Source organism: Coenobita brevimanus, chromosome 56, assembly GCF_032717465.1.
Source record: "Coenobita brevimanus isolate Jiangsu-jjx chromosome 56, ASM3271746v2, whole genome shotgun sequence".
Taxonomy (NCBI): domain Eukaryota; kingdom Metazoa; phylum Arthropoda; class Malacostraca; order Decapoda; family Coenobitidae; genus Coenobita; species Coenobita brevimanus.
Window position 1 is genome coordinate 26,208,047 of NC_137009.1, and position 26,043 is coordinate 26,234,089.

The 26,043-nt window shown below is 40.4% G+C and overlaps 1 protein-coding gene across 1 annotated transcript in view; it reads right to left on the bottom strand.

The window, feature by feature from the left end:
* LOC145401668 (glutamate receptor ionotropic, delta-2-like) overlaps window positions 1–19,926 on the bottom strand; it is a 44,956-nt gene extending 25,030 nt beyond the window's left edge. The window contains exons 1-4 of the mRNA XM_080273857.1: window positions 19,913–19,926; window positions 18,567–18,790; window positions 17,815–18,101; window positions 14,756–14,945 (exon numbers count right to left, since the gene is read on the bottom strand). Coding sequence (XP_080129983.1) covers window positions 14,756–14,945; window positions 17,815–18,101; window positions 18,567–18,790; window positions 19,913–19,926 — 715 coding nt within the window. The remainder of the gene's footprint in view (window positions 1–14,755; window positions 14,946–17,814; window positions 18,102–18,566; window positions 18,791–19,912) is intronic.
* Between the last annotated feature and the right edge of the window lie 6,117 nt (window positions 19,927–26,043).

The following is a 26,043-nucleotide window of genomic DNA, read 5'->3' on the forward strand; positions in this document are numbered from 1 at the left end:
ATACACACACATACGCTTCTAGAACATTTCAACAACAGTGTAGCACACGTGACACGGCCCCTGCTAAACAAGAATGTAGGAAGCACAGCTCAAAAAGGGACTGGTGTTACATAGCCTATGATTTCATCATCCTTTGTGTAATTTTAATGCACAGTATGCTGCATGTTTGATCACGAGCGTGTTCTGCCTCAGTTCCCCCCTTCTACCGTTATAGTAGAGTAAGTCGTTCTTTCTGTTGTTCAGAGCAGGATTGTCAACTCTTTGTCCCCATGGCTTCATTTGCGCGTCCTTCTTACAAGTTGTATCAAGCTCTGCTGGCCCCTATATAATGAGCTCAGTCTCTGCATCATTGCCACTTAGATCTACTCCTCATTTTGTTCACATCTCTGTCCTCCCCTGTACAGTTATTGTTGTGAGTGCTCAGGAAGTCTCCAATCATCTAGCAGCTGTGTAATTTGAGTATAACTGTTGTTGCATTTTTTCTTGTACTGTGTAGCATAAGGTGTTAATTCTTTGGCCTAGTAAGTCTTTGTGATTTATTTGTTTTTATGTCAGTCATCATTAATATTATTTTGTATCAGTAATAATTTATCTTGCATTAACTGAGCATTACCCAGTGTATTTTCATTTTATCAGGGCTGACTTAGATAAATTTACTCTTGCTAATTTCGTGTTAATAGAGGCTATTGCAGTTAAACATATATTTAACCTGTTTTTTGCCATTACATTATCCTTATGAGTCCTGAATGTTTTGTTGTTAGTTTGAGCATTAAACTTTAACTTGTAATTTTACCTAACTCTTTGTTTTGAACCTGGAACTTTACGGGACAGTAGTGATTTTTAGTATTCTCACTTAAAGTGTACATTATCTTTCTCTGTTCCGTAACATAAATTTGGCGACCTCATATCAGGATATTCAGGATATTATCATAAGGATATTGCTTGATATTTTGTGACTGTTACTTATTCAGGATGTCTACTATTACTACACTTGATGAAGCCAAAGATTTTTTGTCAAATGTGCAAACAGTGTTGGATGTAGAAAACAGAACAAAGAATGAACTTAAGCTTGTTGCTCAACAATTGGGAATTGCTGTTCGCTCTCATCATTCTAAAGATCAAATTGTTGACATGATTAATGAAAGCTTGTTTAATGTAACTCCTCCAAATGAGCAAACGCAGATTGAATTAGCTAAGTTACAGCTAGCCCTGCAGGAGGCTCGTGTGAAGGAAGCTGAATTTCAAGAACGTGCTAAGGAGGCTGAGTCTCAGGCTAAGGAGGCTTGTGTTAAGGAGGCTGAGTTTCACGCACAAATTGAACTTGCTAGGATTCAGGCAGACCATGAGTATCGCATGAAACAAGGTGGAACTGGATCATCTAGCTCTGATGATTTTGATGTGGCTAAAAATGTTAAACTTGTCCCTCCTTTTAATGAATCTGATTTAACAAAGTATTTTCAGTTGTTTGAGAGGGTAGCTACAGATATATTTGGCCAAAAAAGTATTGGCCAGTACTCCTTCAAACTGTTCTCACCGGTAAAGCTCAAGTAACTTATGCATCTTTGCCTCAGGATCAATCTGATAATTATGATGTAGTTAAGAGCTTGATTCTTAAGGCCTATGAGCTTGTTCCTGAAGCCTATAGAGTAAAATTTAGGACAACTTACAAGCAAGATAAGCAATCCCATGTTGAGTATGCAAAAATCAAAAGGATCTGTTAGAGCAGTGGTTTAATTCTAAGAATGTGGATTCTGATTTTGGTAAATTTAAGCAGATGATTTTGCTGGAGGACTTCAAGAGGTGTATTAGTAAAGATGTAAGCCTATATCTTGATGAGAAAAGAATAGATAATTTGTCTGATGCTGCAGTTTTAGCTGATGAATATGTTCTCACTCACAAGAGATATTCTAAAGAAAAAGGGAAAGGTGAGAGTAAGTACGTTGCCTCTACTCAGAGTACAGGTAACAGGAAAGAGAATAAAGATGATGTTTCTCAGGAAGTAAATACCAGCTTCACCTCTAGATTTCAGAAAAGTAAATGTACTTATTGTAGTAAGCTTGGTCATACTACGGAGAGATGTTTCAGGAGACAGCGTGATGTGAACAAAAAGGAGTCTTTAAATATTCAGTCAATTGGTCTAGTGTCCACCCTTGAGAGTTCCCAGAATTCTTTAACTGAGTTAACTGAACCTGCTTTGAGGGGTAACTTAAATTCTCATGATGGAGCTCCTCTTTTGAGCAGTAACGTGGGTGACACTCTCAAGAGTTCATGTGCTAATTTCCTGTCTGATGGTTTTGTCAGTCCTCTGGACAGTAATGACAGGAAATCAGTTAAAATATATCGTGATACAGGTGCTTGCCAATCCCTTATGCTGACCAGTGTTCTAGGCTCTAATGTTAATTCCTCTGATGAAACTGTAATCTTACAAGGAGTAGGGAATAATTACTTCTCTGTCCCTCTGTGTAGAGTGAATTTAGAGTCTGGTTTTGTTAATGGTTCCGTTATGGTTGGGTTGGTTGAGACACTCCCAATGTCAGGTGTAACTTTCTTACTTGGAAATGATATTGGTGGAAGTCAAGTGTGTCCAGCTCCTCAGTTGTCTAGTGAGCCAGTGGCTGCGACCCAGGATTGTGATGTCCCTGATGTGTTCCCTGCATGTGCTGTCACTAGGGCTAAGTGTAAAGTTACTGGAGATTTAGAGGATAATGATGATGATGATGTTATCCTAGCTGACACTTTTCTTGCTAATTTGGACCACTCACCAGAGGAGGCAATACCCCGTAGTGTTGATAATTTGTCTCGTCAAGAGTTGGTTGAGATGCAGGTTGCTGACCCTGAGTTGAAAGGTCTTACTAACTCTGCTTGCAGTGAGGAAGAGTCAACTGGTGCTTCTACTTGTTATTATATAAAGTCAGGAGTACTTATGAGGAAGTGGAGACACCCAACAGCATCAGCCGACTGTGAATGGGAGGTTGTACATCAAGTTGTCATCCCTCGTGTTTGTAGGCAGGATATAAGAGTGGCTCATGATTCCAGTTTGGCAGGACACCTTGGAGTGAGGAAGACTGTGGCACGCATTTTGAAACACTTCTACTGGCCAGGTATCTTCAGGGATGTTTCCTGGTATTGTAAGTCTTGTCACACCTGTCAAGTTGTGGGGAAGTGTAATCAGACCGAAAAGGTTGCACCTCTAGTTCCCATTCCTCCTTTTGAGGCGCCATTCACCCGTGTGTTGGTGGATATTGTGGGCCCTCTTCCTAAGACTTCTTTAGGATTTTCTTATGTGTTGACCCTGATTGATGTGGCTACTCGTTATCCTGAAGCCATTCCACTTAGAAATATCTCAGCAAAGAACGTGGTTAAGGAAATGCTAGGGTTCTTCACAAAGTTTGGTCTGCCCAACGAGGTACAGTCAGACCGGGGAAGTAATTTCATGTCGAATGTTTTCAAGCAGTCTCTGAAGGAGTTGGGCATCGCCCAGATCACGTCTTTAGCTTACCATCCCCAGGCTCAAGGAGCATTGGAGAGATATCATCAAACACTCAAATCGATGCTCAAGAAATACTGTTTGGAACATCAGAAAGACTGGGATAAAGGTCTTCCATTTGTTGTATTTGCCGCAAGAGAATCTCCAAATGAATCACTGGGCTTCTCACTTTTTGAACTACTGTTTGGCCATGAAGTAAGAGGACCCCTTAAGCTACTCAAGGAATGCTGGCTGTCGGAGGAAGATGACGTCAACCTGCTGGAGTATGTGATGAAGTTCAAAGAACGGCTGTCCACTGCTTTACAGCTGGCGAGAGAGAATTTAGGAGCTGCTCAGGAGAAGATGAAGACTTGGTATGATAAGAAGTCCAGGTTACGCCACTTTCAGCCAGGAGATCAGGTTTTGATTCAGCTACCGGTGCATGGGCAACCTCTTCAAGCCAAGTTTAGTGGTCCTTATTTCGTGGAGAAGAAACTCAGTGATGTCAACTATGTCATCGCCACACCAGATCATAGAAAGAACAAGCAACTTTGTCACATCAACATGCTAAAGTTATATCACAGGCGGGACGAAAATAATCCAGTCTGCACTGTAGCTGTTCCACCCGAGTCTGCAAGTGAAGCTCTCCCATGCAGTATGAGCCTGAGTGATAGTTTGGGGAAGAATCCTGATATCATGAATGATCTCCAGACTAAGCTTTCTCATCTACCTCCCGAGGAAAGGCAGGAGTTTTCGGCATTACTGCAGGAGTACCCGCAAGTGTTCTGTGCCACTCCAGGAAGAACCACTGTGTTGATGCATGATGTCGATGTTGGAGACGCAAAGGAAATTAAACTGCCTCCTTACCGTGTGAACCCAGTGAAAGTTCCTCTCATCCAGAAGGAGCTTGGCTACTTGTTGGACCACAAGATGATTGAGCCCTGTCAGAGCGAGTGGAGTTCTCCTGTCACTCTAGTCCCTAAGCCAGGTGGGTCACAGCGGCTTTGCATTGACTACAGACGTGTTAATCAGATCACCAAAACAGACACTTACCCTCTCCCTCACGTGGAAGATTGCATAGACAAGATCGGAAAGGCTAGGTACATAAGTAAGTTTGATCTGTTAAAGGGATACTGGCAAGTACCTATGACTGAACGTGCTAGGGAGATCTCATGTTTTGTAACACTAGGAAAGACTTTTGCATGTTCTGTAATGCCATATGGTATGAAGAATGCACCAGCCACATTTCAGAAGCTCATGAATGTTGTAACAGAGGGTTTGGCAGGGTGTGTTGTTTATATTGATGATGTATTAATCTTCAGTGACAACTGGAAAGATCACCTATGCCATGTCAGTAAATTTCTTGACCGTTTAGTTCAGGCTAATCTTGTAGCTAATTTATCAAAGTGTGAGTTTGGTCAAGCTAAAGTTCAGTACCTTGGGTATGTAATTGGTGATGGACATGTTGCACCACCAGGAGCTAAGGTTCAGGTTATAAGTGATCTTCCCAGACCTAAAAGTAGGAAAGAGCTACAAAGATTTTTGGGAATGGTAGGTTATTACAGGAGATTTGTTCTTAACTTTTCTATTCTTGTATCACCACTTACAGACCTACTGAAAAAGGGAGTTGAATTTGTATGGACCGATAACTGTGAATCCTCTTTCAACAAACTTAAAGCTATTCTATTAAGTCAGCCAGTGCTCGCTATTTCAAATTTTGCTAAGCCTTTTAAGATGGCTGTTGATGCAAGTGATACAGGAGCTGGGGCTGTTTTGCTGGAAGAGGATGATCAGGGTATTGAACACCCTGTATCTTATTACAGTAAGAAGTTCACTCCACCTCAAAAGAACTACTCAACTATTGAGAAAGAGCTTTTGGCCTTGATTTTGGGTTTACAGCATTTTTCATTTTATTTGTGTTCTGGTTTTGACCCCATAGTCATTTATACCGATCATAACCCACTGAAATTCCATAGTAAGTTTAAAGATAAAAATCAGAGATTGACAAGATGGAGTCTACTTCTTCAGGAGTATTCATTAGACATACAACATGTCAAGGGGAAAGAAAATGTTATTGCAGATTGCTTATCTAGACTTTAGACAGATTGTTTTAGAGTAATAAGAAATTTCCTTTGTAAATTTCTTTTTCTTTGTGGGGAGGTGTTACATAGCCTATGATTTCATCATCCTTTGTGTAATTTTAACGCACAGTATGCTGCATGTTTGATCACGAGTGTGTTCTGTCTCAGTTCCCCCCTTCTACCGTTATAGTAGAGTAAGTCGTTCTTTCTGTTGTTCAGAGCGGGATTGTCAACTCTTTGTCCCCATGGCTTCATTTGCGCGTCCTTCTTACAAGTTGTATCAAGCTCTGCTGGCTCCTATATAATGAGCTCAGTCTCTGCATCATTGCCACTTAGATCTACTCCTCATTTTGTTCACATCTCTGTCCTCCCCTGTACAGTTATTGTTGTGAGTGCTCAGGAAGTCTCCAACCATCTAGCAGCTGTGTAATTTGAGTATAACTGTTGTTGCATTTTTTCTTGTACTGTGTAGCATAAGGTGTTAATTCTTTGGCCTAGTAAGTCTTTGTGATTTATTTGTTTTTATGTCAGTCATCATTAATATTATTTTGTATCTGTAATAATTTATCTTGCATTAACTGAGCATTACCCAGTGTATTTTCATTTTATCAGGGCTGACTTAGATAAATTTACTCTTGCTAATTTCGTGTTAATAGAGGCTATTGCAGTTAACCATATATTTAACCTGTTTTTTGCCATTACATTATCCTTATGAGTCCTGAATGTTTTGTTGTTAGTTTGAGCATTAAACTTTAACTTGTAATTTTACCTAACTCTTTGTTTTGAACCTGGAACTTTACGGGACAGTAGTGATTTTTAGTATTCTCACTTAAAGTGTACATTATCTTTCTCTGTTCCGTAACACTGGCCATAGAACCGGCAGGTAGTGGAGAAAGCGAATAAGAAGAGGGGTCCAACTAGACTTAGTTAGTATATTATGTCCCTTGTAATACATACGCTGCTCAACTTAAACTTTATCTGAAGATAATAAATCAAGATCAACTCCCTGTATTCATCTTTAACTCCTCCTGCTCTTCAATTGCCAAAATAACTTTAACCAAAACTCAAGACTCATCTATTACAAGATTAAAGAGTTACATATATATAAATGGTGGCTACGAAGTTCCAATAAGTAGAATATTCTTGGTTTTTCGAAGGAAGGCAGGGCAGTTTTACAATCACTACTCCAGTCAGTGCTGCCAATGCTAGCCAGTGAGTCCAAGATCACTAGCAGTGGCATGCATTACAATCACTACTCCGGTCAGTGCTGCCATTGGTAGCCAGCTAGTCCAAAGTAACTGGCAGTGGCATGCACTCGAATAAACCTGCCAAAACACGGAAAACCAGTCATCTTTACCTTATCCTTACTCAACGACGAGACCACCTGGAGACATGGGGATACTTTCATTTGAAAGAGGAAGAGTTGTTGAGTCTTATGTATCTTTATTTTTTTCTCTCTCTGTTATAGTCTGGCAGATATTAGGGTTAGAAGTGAGGGTATTTTTTCCAAAATCATGGAAATCTCCAGCAGGGAGGAGTGGGTGACATTGGAAGCCCCCCAGCGTATAAAGGTTAAATGTCAGGACTAATTTCCCTGGCCCCGGGCTTCGGCACTCCTCATGGGGCAACATAGGACTGGATAATGGATATCTGGGTTAAAGATTCCTACATTTGACTTATGTTGAATATCTGACTCTGGCTTACACTGGAATTTCCTGCATTTATTTACGTTAGAAAATCTTATACTGATGCACTGGAAGAATCCTATTATGACTTTTTTTTTTTTTATTATGAATGGAGAAAGGAAAAACAAAGGGAAAAAAATAAGTCCACGTGCCTAAAGGCATCCTCCATTCATAAAATACCTATAACAATTGGATTTAAAATCAAGAGGATTAAATGTATGTGGGAAGCAACTCCCAGGAAGTGAATTCCAGAGAGTAGTAGTTCTGGGGATAAATGAATTCTGATAAGCAGAGGTTCTGCCTTGTGGGGGAGAGAGTGTGAGTTCATGGGTGCTCCCAGCTGCCCGAGTATTTCGGGAAAAAATGTTAAGGGGAGGCACAATTGAAGCCAGTTCGTTAGAACACTTATGGTAAAAATATCGATAAAGTAGTGTTAAAGAAGCAACATCTCTACGTACTGATAACAGAGGAAGGTCCTGCGTTATGGCAGGATTATTGATTAATCTAATGGCTTTATTTTGAATTTTGTCCAACTGCCTCAATGCAATCGCTCCACATCCACTCCACAGTGGTGGACAGTATTCAATCTGAGAGCTGTTACGGAACAGAGAAAGATAATGTACACTTTAAGTGAGAATACTAATAATCACTACTGTCCCGTAAAGTTCCAGGTTCAAAACAAAAGAGTTAGGTAAAATTACAAGTTAAAGTTTAATGCTCAAACTAACAACAAAACATTCAGGACTCATAAGGATAATGTAATGGCAAATAAACAGGTTAAATATATGGTTAACTGCAATAGCCTCTATTAACAAAAAATTAGCAAGAGTAAATTTATCTAAGTCAGCCCTGATAAAATGAGATACCAGATAATACTCAGTGAATGCCAGATAAATAATTACAGATACAAACTATTATCAAAAATGACTGACATAAAGAACCCCACACGAATTATAAAAACTTCACTAGGCCTACAAATTAAACTTATGCTATACAGTACAAGAAAAAATGCAATAACAGTAATACTCAAATTACACACAGCTGCTAGATGTTTGGAGATTTCTTGAGCACTCACAATAATAATATCTGTACAGAGGAGGACAGAGATGTGAACAAAATGAGGAGCAGATCTAAGTGGCAATGATGCAGAGACTGAGCTCATTATATAGGGGCAGGCAGAGCTTGATACAACTTGTAATAAGGACGCGCAAATGAAGCCACGGGGACAAAGAGATGAAAATCCCACAAAGTATAACAGAGAGAACGACTTACTCTACTATAACGGTAGAAGGGGGGGACTGAGGCAGAACACGCTCGTGATCAAACATGCAGCATACTGTGCGTTAAAATTACACAAAGGATGATGAAATCATAGGTTATGTAACACCTCCCCACAAAGAAAAAGAAATTTACAAAGGAAATTTCTTATTACTCTAAAACAATCTGTCTAAAGTCTAGATAAGCAATCTGCAATAACATTCTCTTTCCCCTTGACATGTTGTATGTCTAATGAATACTCCTGAAGAAGTAGACTCCATCTTGTCAATCTCTGATTTTTATCTTTAAACTTACTAAGGAATTTCAGTGGGTTGTGATCGGTATAAATGACTATGGGGTCAAAACCAGAACACAAAAATAAATGAAAAATGCTGTAAACCCAAAATCAAGGCCAAAAGCTCTTTCTCAATAGTTGAGTAGTTCTTTTGAGGTGGAGTGAACTTCTTACTGTAATAAGATACAGGATGTTCAATACCCTGATCATCCTGTTGCAGCAAAACAGCCCCAGCTCCTGTATCACTTGCATCAACAGCCATCTTAAAAGGCTTAGCAAAATTTGGAGTAGCGAGCACTGGCTGACTTAATAGAATAGCTTTAAGTTTGTTGAAAGAGGATTCACAGTTATCGGTCCAGACAAATTCAACTCCCTTTTTCAGTAGCTCTGTAAGTGGTGATACAAGAATAGAAAAGTTAAGAACAAATCTCCTGTAATAACCTACCATTCCCAAAAATCTTTGTAGCTCTTTCCTACTTTTAGGTCTGGGAAGATCACTTATAACCTGAACCTTAGCTCCTGGTGGTGCAACATGTCCATCACCAATTACATACCCAAGGTACTGAACTTTAGCTTGACCAAACTCACACTTTGATAAATTAGCTACAAGATTAGCATGAACTAAACGGTCAAGAAATTTACTGACATGGCATAGGTGATCTTTCCAGTTGTCACTGAAGATTAATACATCATCAATATAAACAACACACCCTGCCAAACCCTCTGTTACAACATTCATGAGCTTCTGAAATGTGGCTGGTGCATTCTTCATACCATACGGCATTACTGAACATGCAAAAGCCTTTCCTAGTGTTACAAAACATGAGATCTCCCTAGCACGTTCAGTCATAGGTACTTGCCAGTATCCCTTTAACAAATCAAACTTACTTATGTACCTAGCCTTTCCGATCTTGTCTATGCAATCTTCCACACGAGGGAGGGGGTAAGTGTCTGTTTTGGTTATCTGATTAACACGTCTGTAGTCAATGCAAAGCCTCTGTGACCCACCTGGCTTAGGGACTAGAGTGACAGGAGAACTCCACTCGCTCTGACAGGGCTCAGTCATATTGTGGTCCAACAGGTAGCCAAGCTCCTTCTGGATGAGAGGAACTTTCACTGGGTTCACACGGTAAGGAGGCAGTTTAATTGGCTTTGCGTCTCCAACCTCGACATCATGCATCAACACAGTAGTTCTTCCTGGAGTGGCACGGAACACTTGCGGGTACTCCTGCAGTAATGCCGAAAACTCCTGCCTTTCCTTGGGAGGTAGATGAGAAAGCTTAGTCTGGAGATCATTCATGATATCAGGATTCTTCCCCAAACTATCACTCAGTCTCATACTGCATGGGAGAGCTTCACTTGCAGACTCGGGTGGAACAGCTACAGTGCAGACTGGATTATTTTCGTCCCGCCTGTGATATAACTTTAGCATGTTGATGTGACATAGTTGCTTGCTCTTTCTACGATCTGGTGTGGCGATGACATAGCTGACATCACTGAGTTTCTTCTCCACGAAATAAGGGCCACCAAACTTGGCTTGAAGAGGTTGCCCATGAACTGGTAGCAGAATCAAAACCTGATCTCCTGGCTGAAAGTGGCGCAACCTGGACTTCCCATCATACCAAGTCTTCATCTTCTCCTGAGCAGCTCCCGAATTCTCTCTCGCCAGTCGCAAAGCAGTGGACAGCCGTTCTTTGAACTTCATCACATACTCCAGCAGGTTGACGTCATCTTCCTCCGACAGCCAGCATTCCTTCAGTAGCTTAAGGGGTCCTCTTACTTCATGGCCAAACAGTAGTTCAAAAGGTGAGAAGCCCAGTGATTCATTTGGAGATTCTCTTGCAGCAAACACAACGAAGGGAAGACCTTTATCCCATTCTTTCTGATGTTCCAAACAGTATTTCTTGAGCATCGATTTCAGTGTTTGATGATATCTCTCCAACGCTCCTTGGGTCTGGGGATGGTAAGCTGAAGACGTGATCTGGGTGATGCCCAACTCTTTCAGAGACTGTTAGAAAACGTTTGACATGAAATTACTTCCCCGGTCTGACTGTACCTCCTTGGGCAGACCAAACTTTGTGAAGAACCCTAGCATTTCCTTAACAACGTTCTTTGCTGAGATATTTCTAAGTGGAATGGCTTCAGGATAACGAGTAGCCATATCAATCATGGTCAACACATAAGAAAATCCTGAAGAAGTCTTAGGAAGAGGGCCCACAATATCCACCAACACACGGGTGAAAGGCGCCTCAAAAGGAGGAATGGGAACTAGAGGTGCAACCTTTTCGGTCTGATTACACTTCCCCACAACTTGACAGGTGTGACAAGACTTACAATACCAGGAAACATCCCTGAAGATACCTGGCCAGTAGAAGTGTTTCAAAATGCGTGCCACAGTCTTCCTCACTCCAAGGTGTCCTGCCAAACTGGAATCATGAGCCACTCTAATGATATCCTGCCTACAAACACGAGGGATGACAACTTGATGTACAACCTCCCATTCACAGTCGGCTGATGCTGTTGGGGGTCTCCACTTCCTCATAAGTACTCCTGACTTTACATAATAACAAGTAGAAGCACCAGCTGACTCTTCCTCACTGCAAGCAGAGTTAGCTAGACCTTTCAACTCAGGGTCAGCAACCTGCAACTCAACCAACTCTTGACGAGACAAATTATCAACACTACGGGGTACTGCCTCATCTGGTGAGTGGTCCAAATTAGCAAGAAAAGTGTCAGCTAGGATAACATCATCATCATCATTATCCTCTAAATCACCAGTAACTTTAGACTTAGCCCTAGTGACAGCACATGCAGGGAACACATCAGGGACATCACAATCCTGGGTCGCAGCCACTGGCTCACTAGACAACTGAGGAGCTGGACACACTTGACTTCCACCAATATCATTTCCAAGTAAGAAAGTTACACCTGACATTGGGAGTGTCTCAACCAACCCAACCATAACAGAACCATTAACAAAACCAGACTCTAAATTCACTCTGCACAGAGGAACAGAGAAGTAATTATTCCCTACACCTTGTAAGATTACAGTTTCATCAGAGGAATTAAAATTAGAGCCTAGAACACTGGTCAGCATAAGGGATTGCCAAGCACCTGTATCACGATATATTTTAACTGATTTCCTGTCATTACTGTCCAGAGGACTGACAAAACCATCAGACAGGAAATTAGCACATGAACTCTTGAGAGTGTCACCCACGTTACTGCTCAAAAGAGGAGCTCCATCATGAGAATTTAAGTTACCCCTCAAAGCAGTTTCAGTTAACTCAGTTAAAGAATTCTGGGAACTCTCAAGAGTGGACACTAGACCAATTGACTGAATATTTAAAGACTCCTTTTTGTTCACATCACGCTGTCTCCTGAAACATCTCTCCATAGTATGACCAAGCTTACTACAATAAGTACATTTACTTTTCTGAAATCTAGAGGTGAAGCTGGTATTTACTTCCTGAGAAACATCATCCTTATTCTCTTTCCTGTTACCTGTACTCTGAGTAGAGGCAACGTACTTACTCTCAGCTTTCCCTTTTTCTCTAGAATATCTCTTGTGAGTGAGAACATACTCATCAGCTAAAACTGCAGCATCAGACAAATTATCTATTCTTTTCTCATCAAGATATAGGCTTACATCTTTATAAATACACCTTTTGAAGTCCTCCAGCAAAATCATCTGCTTAAATTTATCAAAATCAGAATCCACATTCTTAGAATTTAACCACTGCTCTAACAGATCTTCTTTGATTTTTGCATACCCAACATGGGATTGCTTATCTTGCTTGTAAGTTGTCCTAAATTTTACTCTATAAGCTTCAGGAACAAGCTCATAGGCCTTAAGAATCAAGCTCTTAACTACATCATAATTATCAGACTGATCCTGAGGCAAAGATGCATAAGTTATTTGAGCTTTACCGGTGAGAACAGTTTGAAGGAGTACTGGCCAATACTCCTTAGGCCAATTAAAACCTGTAGCTACCCTCTCAAACAACTGAAAATACTTTGTTAAATCAGATTCATTAAAAGGAGGGACAAGTTTAACATTTTTAGCCACATCAAAATCATCAGAGCAAGATGATCCAGTTCCACCTTGTTTCATGCGATACTCATGGTCTGCCTGAATCCTAGCAAGTTCAACTTGTGCGTGAAACTCAGCCTCCTTAGCCTGTGCTTGAAATTCAGCTTCCTTCACACGAGACTCCGCCTCCTTAGCCTTAGCCTCCTGCAGGGCTAGCTGTAACTTAGCTAATTCAATCTGCGTTTGCTCATTTGGAGGAGTTACATTAAACAAGCTTTTATTAATCATGCCAACAATTTGATCTTTAGAATGATGAGAGTGAACTGCAATTCCTAATTGTTGAGCAACAAGCTTAAGTTCATTCTTTGTTCTGTTTTCTACAGTATATTACACACTGTTTGCACATTTGACAAAAAATCTTTGACTTCATCAAGTGTAGAAATAGTAGCCATCATGAATATATCACAGTCACAAAATATCAAACAATATCCTTATGATAATATCCTGAATATCCTGATATGAGGTCGCCAAATTTATGTTACGGAACAGAGAAAGATAATGTACACTTTAAGTGAGAATACTAATAATCACTACTGTCCCGTAAAGTTCCAGGTTCAAAACAAAAGAGTTAGGTAAAATTACAAGTTAAAGTTTAATGCTCAAACTAACAACAAAACATTCAGGACTCATAAGGATAATGTAATGGCATATAAACAGGTTAAATATATGGTTAACTGCAATAGCCTCTATTAACACAAAATTAGCAAGAGTAAATTTATCTAAGTCAGCCCTGATAAAATGAGATACCAGATAATACTCAGTGAATGCCAGATAAATAATTACAGATACAAACTATTATCAAAAATGACTGACATAAAGAACCCCACACGAATTACAAAAACTTCACTAGGCCTACAAATTAAACTTATGCTATACAGTACAAGAAAAAATGCAATAACAGTAATACTCAAATTACACACAGCTGCTAGATGTTTGGAGATTTCTTGAGCACTCACAATAATAATATCTGTACAGGGGAGGACAGAGATGTGAACAAAATGAGGAGCAGATCTAAGTGGCAATGATGCAGAGACTGAGCTCATTATATACAGTAGGGGCCGGCAGAGCTTGATACAACTTGTAATAAGGACGCGCAAATGAAACCACGGGGAGAAAGAGATGAAAATCCCGCAAAGTATAACAGAGAGAACGACTTACTCTACTATAACGGTAGAAGGGGGGGACTGAGGCAGAACACGCTCGTGATCAAACATGCAGCATACTGTGCGTTAAAATTACACAAAGGATGATGAAATCATAGGCTATGTAACAGAGCGCACATGACTTTTGTATATTGTGGCCATCTGCTCGTCAGTGAAGAACTCAAGAACTCTGTACATAAGTCCCAGTTTTTTAGAAGCATTTTAAGCAAGGGATTTAACATAAGCTGTCCAGCTTAGGTTGGGGTTTAGAGTAACACCTAGGATATCAATTGAAGTGGATATGGGAATACTGACATCTATGTGAAAGTCTGAGGGATTCTTTCTATTTGAGAAAGTAATGTATTTACTTTTCTGAGCATTAAATGAGACCAGAATTTTTTGTCCAAATTGATTAATTTTAGAAAGGTCCGGGTTCAAAGAAACTGACTTATATAGAAATTACTGAGTCTAATTTATGGTGTCACTGGGTTCAAAGTACCTAGTCTCACTCGCCTTGGAAATATTGATTTTGCCTCATGATGAGGTTGAATTGCATACTTTGACTCACTTGACCGACAAGGAGACCACCAAAGTACTATTAGACTTGCTGCTTAGTCTTAGGGATGAAGAGGGACAGAGGATGATATAGCTGGCGAGGTAGTGAATTCCAGAAGGAAACCGAGTCGGTGCATGACCCATTATATTAATTATACTTGAACATCCTGCTTTAACTCACGCTGGAAAGGAGTAATGAGCTTCTGCCAAGGTGGAATCGGGGGACTCTTGGCTGTGATGAAGGTGAGGGCTTCCATCATGTACATCATGGTAGGATCCAGTGAATTTGTTCGCTCATGCATCATGGCTAGGCATAAGGAGAAGTTGGCTCGCCCAAACTCAATGTCGCCCATTACCCCAGTCCAGTGGCCCTGGGAATGGACAAGACAGGTAGCGAACAGTGGGATCTAAGTATATATATATATATATTTCTACTTTATCTTGGCCTAAGATTGCCATACCTTCATTTCCAGTGCTGGTTTGTAACAACAGATTAATACTGAAATATGGGTCTAGTCACGAAGAAGTGCAATGCAAGAGTGCCGTGTTCTCTTCGGCACCTGAGCTAGCCGAGAAATGACTAACATTTGGGCCGTGTTAAGTCGAAAGAAGTGTGGTAAATTCAGTGCCATCATTCCAAGCAAGGGAAGTAGTTGGCTTTCAGCATCACCCATCAGGCCAATACAATGGTCCTTCTTGATGAGAGACAAGACTGAACCGGGATTTATGGCCCCATACTTAAAACTTAAACAGTGAAGCACAAAGCAAGCCCCCATAGTAAGAGATGAGAAACGACAGGATCCGTTGAACTGGGTCGCTTATGAATGATGGCCAGGCTAAAGCAAGTAAGTTTGATGAGAGAGGTACATTTGCAGACCAGTGTAATGAAAGAAGAGAACATACGGACTGAGAATGATGGGGTTCACCAACAAGGTTTACTATTACTTCATAGCTTTAAATTCATCATAAATTATCCTGTTGATCCACTGGCCCCGGAAATGAAGGAAGAGACTGGTTCAGGACTTATGGCCGTATCCTTGAAACTTTAATCGAGAAGAAGCCCAGCCTGCAGCATTTTGTAATCATTTCCGAGTGTTTGACAAAGACAAAACTTCACCAGCAACCCAGATAGGATCCTGTACCATAACCTGGCATAAAGAGAAGGTGGCTTGTCTGAAGTCGATATCAACCGTGACTATTCAGATGGCTTCGACATTAAGAAAGGACACAAGTTCAGAACGATAGAAATTTCTCGCTCCATGGCCAGGCAAGACATTTGATTCATCCAAACTCATTGCCATCCATCTTCCAAATCCAGTAATCTTTCTTGGATGAGTAACAAAAGAAAGAAAATAATGGGATACATTGAATTTGCTTGACTTTGCTTCATGAGGAAAGTACAAAGAAGGATTGGCTTATTCGAACTCAACATCATCCATAATGTTTAGTAAAGATTATGTCTGGTGCAGCTAGTGTTTGTTTGGTGGAACTAATTTTTGATGCTGTTAATATTTGCTGCAGGTTCTATAAAGTAAGTCTGTGCAGCAACATTTTGGTGTAGTTACATTTTCATGCAGTTTATGATCGTTTTTTGCAGTCCGTGTTTAGTGGAGGCAAGGTTGTTTGGTGGAGCTATAGTTTATTTGGTGCAGCTAAAGTTTGGTGCAGCAAAAGTATGACGCAGCTGGTGCTATATTTACTAAACATTTACCCGGGTATAAGGGTTCACGTTTGAGTTAATGCTCATCGCACATATGCATAGAAGTTAACTATGTAGGACAAATTAATAAATAACCAGAAACTGTATAATCAAGCCATATTTCTGCTTCAGCATGTCATGTATAATGCCCTGAAACCCACCTGTCTTTACTGACGTGTACTAAATATGAAGAAAAACAGGACTTGCTTGACTTTTTTTGTTCATGATTGAAATCACACACACACACACACACACACACACACACACACACATTATCAGTCTATCTATTTTTCTACCAAATGTATCAATCTATCTATCTGTACCTTTCTATCTGCCCCACCCCCGACACACACACACTCTGTTTTTCTAATAAATGTATCAGTCTGTCTATATCTATCTCTCTGCACACACACACACACACACACACACACACACACACATGGTTGCCAGAGAAGAATGGTGGAACTATACCTAACGCATTTCGAAATTTAGTCCTCGTTCTCTGCGTTGCCATAAATATAGCAATGCTTCATGCTAACTAGGTTACCTGAATACATTCTAAACTGTCAACATCTCCCTTCGCTTGGTGCAAGGGATGGAACAGTACTGTACATTTACGATGGTGAATTTTATGACGATTTATAAATGTAAAATGTCCATTTCACATCAGTCTGTATGATCATTTTAATGCAGAGGTAGGTATTATTCTTTAAGTTTTTTATTTATCTATTGCCAGACATGAATTGCCGAAAAAAGTGGCCACAAACGAAAGGCCTCCATGTCATCCTGAACTCAGTCATCATTCTGCCCTCTCTTCAACCCTCTACCAGTTCCATACCTTTCCAAAACATCCTTCCACCTCATCCTTGGTCTGTCCTTCCTCTCCCTTTCTGTTTCACACACAAGCACTCTGCATTCTCTCTAGCCTACATGGTCAAACTATTTCAAGGTACATCTGTTGTTTTCCAACACATCCATATCAACACCATAGGCCTTCATCATTTCAGTTCTTTGTTTTTTCTTTCCTTTCACATAACTCATTTCCACTCTTGTCACCCTTCATTTACGTTCTTTCACATGCTAATTAATTTTTCGAGCACTAGAACGTAGGATGAAAGATAACTTGTCCATGTGAGTTGCCCACGTATTGATATTTTTTCCTAATGAATGAATCACTGAACTTGAATATATGCCCTGTGTGAAGTAACTACCTCTTAAGAAACTGCACAAACTGTGTATACACAAACTATTCATGTGGGAGATAATAATTACAGAGGAGTAATACCAAAGCCATAAAAATATATACAAATTTATCAACATTTTGACAGTTTCTCTAGTCTTATTAAAATATTAAACCTAAAAGAAAGTTAAGTACTATAAAACACTAAAATTTAATGACTAAAGTTTACAGGTTAAAACAGTAATCAGAAAAAGATTAATGAGGCAGAGGAATCTGGCGCACTCACACACACACACACACACACACACACACACACACACACACACACACACACACACACACACAGATTCCCAATACTCACATCATCTTTGAGAACACCCCATTCACCATCAGCGGGCATGACGATGTCGAAAGTGAAGTTCAATTTGTAAGCGATTGCATCAAGAATATTGGTGTCAATGGATGGTTTAGGTATCACTACCCTGGATCCTTCAACAATCTCATAATCCACAAGTGGCCTGTATTGCACTGCGGAGCCTAAAAGTTTGATTCCATAGAAATTGGCCATCTGGTCTGGGAATATGTCATTGGTATTTGCAAGGCCTGTGTCAGTGGACCAACTGTTTACGCTGATAACTTTGGGGAAGCCTGAAGGGTGCAAGAGCTGGCGGATTAATACACGCCAGTAGGTACTGTTTTGATTCGTCTGTTGGATGATGGCTGCCATATTTTGCTCCTTCCCAAGGCGCTGATCCAGGAGGAAGCGTTTACCCTCAACGGTGTCCCTGGCGCAGACGAGGAAGTATTGTGTTAACTTGTTGGAAGAAGCGTCTGTTAGTAATGGCAGCAGTTTGGAGTCGGGTGGTTTTGGCATCATGTACGTTATGCAGGAATACGGAGTCACTCCTGCAGTATATTTCTTTATGTATTTCAGTGTTTCACGATTTTGGTGAGAAAGTTTCTGACTGAGAATAATTTTCACATCTGTTATTATTTGGACCACAACTATGTTTTCCCATGATTTTTTTGCATGAGGGTTGACCTGTCGGGGGCGTAGTGTATTTTCAGGATATATGCTTGTTCCATTATTTGACCAAGAGTTTGATTTATTACCTTCTTCAGGCAATATCACAGCTCTGAGACACATTGGGGTGTACTGTTCAGCAAGAACATTCATTACAGTTGATCCCTGGATGGCTTGCCTGTTGCCTAAGGTACCCACCTCCTCAGCCACAATAGCTATGAGATGTCGCTTCCTTGCTGATGATTTCATGATAAGAAGACCAATCATTAATGCAGCTGCCCAATGAGTCGGTGCTCCCATGACGGTATGAAAGCTGAAAAGTGCAAAAAATTACAGCTATATAATGTACAGAAGGCAAAAGATAGGTATGCCGTACACTAAAGTCTATCAGATTGTGAGTCCTTACACTAAATGAAATTATACAGTAACTCACTGCTCATAACCCTTCGTTAGCCCCGCGGGGTATTTACACGTGGTTAGTCCAGTGGAGTGTTACAACACCCCAGTATAAATATACATATAGTGTTACTAACATGTAAAATATATTTATACTTCCACTTCAGCATATAACTAATGAAAAGATTGAATGCCTGTAGGTGGTGTTTATTAATTTACAATAAAAAAATACAATAAATTATACTATCAGTAAAACATAACAAATGGATTCATATCTCATTTGTCAGGTAAACATGCATAGGAAAATACATTTTGTGATTTTTAAAATCAGTATAATGATATGCAAAAAAATAAAAAAAAATAAAAATCACAATATGATCTAAATGGTTAGTCTGATGGGGTGACTGGACACCCCAGGGAGGGGGAAGTGCCCCTCTCTCTCACTACAGCAGAGGCATGACTAAACCAATCCAAATGCTCCCTCCCCTCACTGAATCAGGAGAGTACTGGAACGGAGAGAAATATTCGAATGATCAGCTAGGAAATATGAGCTTAAAGGCGCCTGCACTCATGGTGGGGGAAACGGGATAATGAAACCCGCCCAGCTGGACTCGACTATTTATTTGGTCAGACCTGGAATTGCAATTTTACTCTCTCAATATGCTGTGTTATACCACAGTTTACTTCGTATACACATATCACTTTAAAATCTCGTCCTTACTTTCCCACATTTATAATCGGGTTATGTCGTGACATCAACCATGTGCAGATTAATAAGTATTCATTAAAGTAAGTAAGGGCAACTCACTTGTGGCGGGTCCAATTCTCGTCTTAGAGTATCAGTGTGTGGGTAGGGGCGTGAAGTACACAACATTAGTCCCTCACGGACGTAATATCCTCACAGCGATAACACGTTCACGGGATGGTTGTGGAGTCACACATCGCGCCTGAACTCCACCCTTTGGAGTCTCTGCCTAGTAAATCCACAGAATCAACAGTCCCTCGTCCCTCACTTGTCCCCAGCTACCCACACACTGACCCACACTCGCCCATAGCGTCTATTCTAAGGCCTGGTATTCATTATCGCCATGCTGATGGATGTTATGCTTACACGACCGTGTACAAAACCGTGTAAACATCGGGTAAGCATCCTTGTGTGTCTCTTTCTCTCCTCCAGTCTCTCTCTTTCTCTCTTTCTCTCTCTCTCTCTCTCTCTCTCTCTCTCTCTCTAACTCTTTCTCCTTTACCGCGTTAATGCGGTAAGAAGCTTTTAAAAAAAATTTGGGATGCCAAAAAACTCCACCTGACTAACGAAGGGTTAATGAAATGTTCTAATGATTATATGACAATGTGTTACAAAAACAAGGGCATGGAGGAAGTTAACCCATTGAGAGCGATAGGCCACATTTGGGACGTACCAGAGTCGAAAACAATAGGCCTCAAATAAGTGCGATTTTCAAAAGTGTACCAAAACTTCGCCACGAAGAGTAGGTGGCTGAAATTTGTATGGGAAATAGGGGCAGGTGGCCACTTTCGACACCACACACACACTGCCCCATATACGCTCAGAATACGCGCGCGCGGACCCCATGGAGTGAACACTAATTTTCCTCCTATGACGTTACCAACCCCGCATCAGGCGCTAGGGGATCTACACACACACACACACACACGCACGCACACACACACACACACACACACACACACACACACACACACACACACACACACGAGAGAGAGAGAGAGAGAGAGAGAGAAAGAGAGAGAGAGAGAGGGGATCTGCATGAGCACACACACACACACACACACACACACACACGAGAGAGAGAGAGAGAGAGAGAGAGAGAGGGGGGGATCTGCATGAGCATACACACACACACACACACACACACACACACACACACACACACACACACACACACACACACACGAGAGAGAGAGAGAGAGAGAGAATAAACATGGGAAAGGCACAAGGAGCGTCCCTTCGAATGACGAGATAAGGCATAAACATCGGTCTCTCTTCTCTCTCTTATTCTCCATTCCCTCCCTCCTCTCTCGGAGAGAGAGAGAGAGAGAGAGAGAGAGAGAGAGAGAGAGAGAATAAACATGGGAAAGGCACAAGGAGCGTCCCTTCGAATGACGAGATAAGGCATAAACATCGGTCTCTCTTCTCTCTCTTATTCTCCATTCCCTTTCTTCTCTCTCGGAGAGAGAGAGAGAGAGAGTTATGGGTAGGCCTAAATTGTCTAATAACGTATGCTTTGTCTGCAGTGCATAAGGTAATTTATCATAATTTGAGAGAGAGAGAGGGATGATTATACAGTAATCACGTGATCCTTGCCCAAGGCCATGGTAAATATAGGCTGTTTATCCCGGACACAGACCTTCCTAAACCTCGGTCACTACCGGTGGTGGTTTGTTCGCTGCACCAGCTGTTCATCTTCTGGCCACTGTATCTCACCACCACATGACTTTATGTTGTTTTATATATATATATATATATATATATATATATATATATATATATATATATATATATATATATATTGCCAGATGCGCGTACACATTTGCAAGACGATGATGTGTGTTTTATTCAATTCTGTAAGACTCGAAATTTCGGCCTAATCGTCGCTTGGTGCCAGGTACCTACGGAAGCATGGTCGCTCTCCAAGAGTTAAGAAGCGGAAGAGAGAATTATATGTAGAGTGGAAAAAAGAGATGAAAAGATTAGTAAGAGAGAGTAAGAAGAGAGTGGATGAGGAATTTGGAATGAATTTATGAGTAAAGTAGAGGGAATGTAAAAAAAGGATCTGGAAAGAGAAAAAGAGAGTTAGACAGGGTGATAAAGAAGTAAGTTGGGGAGTGAAAGATAAAAATGGCAGATTTACTAGTGGAGAAGGGAGAAAAAGTGACCAGATGGAGAGAACATTTTGAGAAACTGGTTAACAGAGAATGAAAGTAATGCGAGTATAAGTAGCTGGAGAAGCAGGGAGGTGAGAAGAGAGGAAGAAAACAGCAGGATGGAAATAGTGGAAGTAATGAAGAAAGTCAAAATGAGGATAGCCCCAGGAACTGATGGAGTGTGTGGTGAAATGTTGATGCATGGGGGAGAGATAGTTGTGAAATTGACATTGGAGATGTGCAGACTGGCCTGGGAGGAAGGTAGACTCCCGGAGGATTGATAAGCAGGAATAATCATTCCCCTGAACAAAAGAAAAGGGGAAAAAGAAGTGTGGTAATCATAGGAGTATTGTCTCCTTAGTGTAAGAGGAAAGGCATACGGAAAGACACTTATTGACAGAGTTAAGGAAATAACAAAGGAATTAGTTGGAGAAGAACAGGGAGGTTTTAGGAAGGGAAGAGGCTGTGTAGATTAGACATTCATTCTTAGGTCTTTAGTGGAAAAGTTTTTAGAAAAGTGAAAGAAGTTGTATGCAACCTTCATGGATTCAGAGAGACCATATAAAAGAGTGGATAGACGATTTTTTTTTTTTAAATAACAGAACCGAGGAAAGCAAAACAAATGAATAAAAAGGAATGTCTATTCACCAGATTACTGGCGTCCTGCATTCATAAAATGTCTGTAACAGTTGGACTTGAACAGCTGTAGGTTGAAGTTTGGGGGGAAACAACTCCAGGGAAGCTAGTTTCATAGAGATGCAGTTCGGGGAATAAAGTAATTCTGATAGGCAGAAGTTCTGCAATATGGCTGTTGTGACATTCCAGTCATGAGCACTACCAGATGCCCGTGTAGCACAAGGGAAGGCATGGAGAGGTGGCACAATGGACACAACTTCGTCTGAGCATTTGCCATAAAAATACCTGTAAATTAATGCAAGGGAGGCGACATTCCTTCTTACTTATAGGGGAGGTAGTTTATTTACAATAGCAGGGTTATTAATAAATCCAACAGCTTTGTTCTGAATTTCATCTAGTTGTTTTAGTGCAACCTCTCCACATCCTTTCCACAAGGGTGAACAATATTCAAGCAGAGAGCACACATGACTCTTATAAATTATAGCCAACTGCTCGTCAGTGAAAAGGTTACGGACTCTGTACAATAATCCAAGTTTCTCTGGGGCAGTTTTAGCAAGTGATCTAACATGAAAGGTCCAGCTGACGGCATTGTTAAGAGAGACACTGAGAATTTCAGTAATTTTGGAGATGGGAATATTAGTAGCATTGAAGGTAATATACGAATCTGGCAATATTTCTCTATTGGTAAATTGTATATATTTGATTTTACTAGCATTAAATGAGACAAGGTTGTTATATAGCAATTCATTGATCATAAATAAGTCTTGATTTATGGACATGGCTGTACTGAGCTGAGAGTCAGAGATATTAGACTTTGTAAGTGGGTGTTTGAGTGTGAATGAACTGTGAAGTGTTGAGTCATCTGCATATGAATGGATGGGATTGCGGGTGACAGATAAGAGATCATTAATATGAACCAGGAACAGGGTTGGCACCAGAACTGATCCCTGTGACACGCTGGGGTTAACTGAGTGGAAATTGGAATATACATCATCTACTTATATTTGTCTGATACAGTGTGAGGAAGACAGAGGAACAAAAGACGTTAATCCTTTTGGGCTGTTGCTTTGGCACAGTTGCTATCAAACCATATTGGAGAGTTCGACCTTTTAGTGAACTGTTGACTTGGTGTGAATAAATCCATACCAGCTAGTATTTACGTCGTTAATGTTGGACTGGGTAGAATTGACATCACTCGAGAAGAATGACTGCCATAGAATGTCAGCAACAAAATTTCTAAATCCATCCCACTTTGCCCTATCAAAGTGCCATCGGGTCACCCTGACAGATTCAGAACAGGGAGGTTTGAGGTGGGGTGGGGCTAACTAATGAAAATTTGATGAGATTGTGGTCAGAGGATCCAAGTGGTGACAGTACTTCTATCCTGTATCGATCCAGGTTATTTGTCAGGAATAGATCAAAGAGATGGGCATTTTGGTCAGGATTATATGATAATCTGGCTATTTTTTTTTTACCAACTGCGTGACATTAAACGATTCTGCAAACAGCTCACACTCTAGACCAGAATCGTCAGTCCTAGCAGAATGCAACAACCATTCAACCTTGTGTACATTAAAATCACCCAAAATGGTAATTTCGGTGCTAAGGGCAAGGTTAAGGTTACTAAACTGTGTGGATATGGAGCCAGATATACTGGGTTTTGAAGAAGCACTGGGGGAGCGATAGACTACACAGGTATATTTGATAATATTTAGATAAGTTAGATTATACAGTGAGTCATCAAAATTAATTGAAGTGAAGTTTAAAACGGTGTCAGCTGCATATTCAGCTTTGATAAAACAACAGGTGTCACCATTGTTATGGAAGTTTGCAAGAAGACAGTAACCAGAAAAACAAAATGGGGATATTTAGGTAGAGGGAGAGATTTGTGGTTCTGTGAGGAACAGGGTAGGAAAAAATGAACTGAATTCAGATTGGTGCCGAGTTGTTGAATGCCGTGAAGAATATGTATGAGGAGAGCTGCAGACTGTGTGGATAGTGAACTGAGTGAATTTTTCAGTTTGCATGGTGGATTGAAACAGGGATGTGACATGTCCCCATTGTTGTTCAATCCGTATATGGATGGGGTTATAAAAGAGGTACACAGTAAGGAAGTGGTGGATGTTGGAGTGGCTCTAATGAGAGAGGGCAATGTTTGGAAACTCCCAGTACTGTTGTTTACAGATGATACTGTATTGTAATGTGACGACGAAGGAAAATTTCATGGCTTGGTGAATGAGTTTGGGAAAGAGTGTACGAAGCGGAATCTAAAGGTGAATGTAGGGAAGAGTAAACTTATGGGCTACGAGAGAATTGAAGCCACGGAATGTACAGTGAAGCTAGGTGAGGAGGAAATGGAAAATGCGAGTGCGTTTAAGTACTTTGGTAGTTTAATGAGTAATGATGAAAGTTGAGAGGGTGAATTGCTTGAAAGTGTACAACAGGGATGAAATATTGCTGGTTCTTCAAAAGCAGTGAGATGGAACAGGGATGTGAGCAGGGAAGTAAAGGACTTGGTGCATGCCAGTCTTTTGATACCAACCCTACCGTATGGATGTGAAGTTTGGGCCTTAATGGAAGGACACAAGTCAAGAGAGAGAGCAGTGGATATGAGTTATTTGAGAGGAGCATGTGGAGTTAAGTAGAGAGACAGAGTGACAAATGAGGAAGTGATGGAGCATTGTTCTGTGGATGTGGAAGTGATAGAAACATCAGGAGAAATTCACTGAGGTGGTTTGGCTATGTGGAGAGGATGGAGAGCGAGAGACTAACGAGGAGAGTCTATGCTATTGAGGTGGGGAATGGGGAGAGGAAAGGGGAGGCCGAGGATGAGATGGAGGGATGGAGTGGAGAGGTGTATGAGAGAGGAGGATGTGAGATGGGATCACGGCAGTGAAATGACGTTGACAGGGCGACATTTAGGCGATTTGTTTGTGGCCACCCTTTGAGGGACTGAGGCGTCTGGTAATAAATAGGTAGATAGTTAGGAAAAAATTATTTCTAAATTGACATGTTTGTTAGCCATCTTTTCTTACAAAATTAACCGAACCAGTGAGCTCAAGTGAGGAAAGTTATTTGCACCTGTTTTACTACATGAGCCACAGGAATGTATGTTGACTTCTTACTACATCAGATCGAAATGTTATGTGGAAATATTTGATTACAAATAAAATGTTTTTACATTCATTGGCTGTACTCCTACTGTCAGTAATGAACTGTGTATACAATTTGTAAACAACTGTTTTCGTAAAATTATCATTCTAATTATATATATATATATATATATATATATATATATATATATATATATATATATATATACTTTTGAACGTAACCTTAACCTACTATTATATATGAAAAAAAAAAACATCAATCTCTTGTTTATATTCAACGCTTCGACAAATTTTAGGACAAAAAAGATCAAACCTTTTTATTTATTTATTTATTTATTTTTTTACATGCAGGCAAGTGGATCGAACTCCGACCTCAAAAAATTTTGGACCAAAAAAAAAAGATCAAACTTTTTTTTTTTTTTTTTACATGCAGGCAAGTGGATCGATCTCTGACCTTGCCCTGTGATCTTGACATTGCTTGTTCTCAAAATCGAATTCCTTCGTTCTTACCTTATCCTCG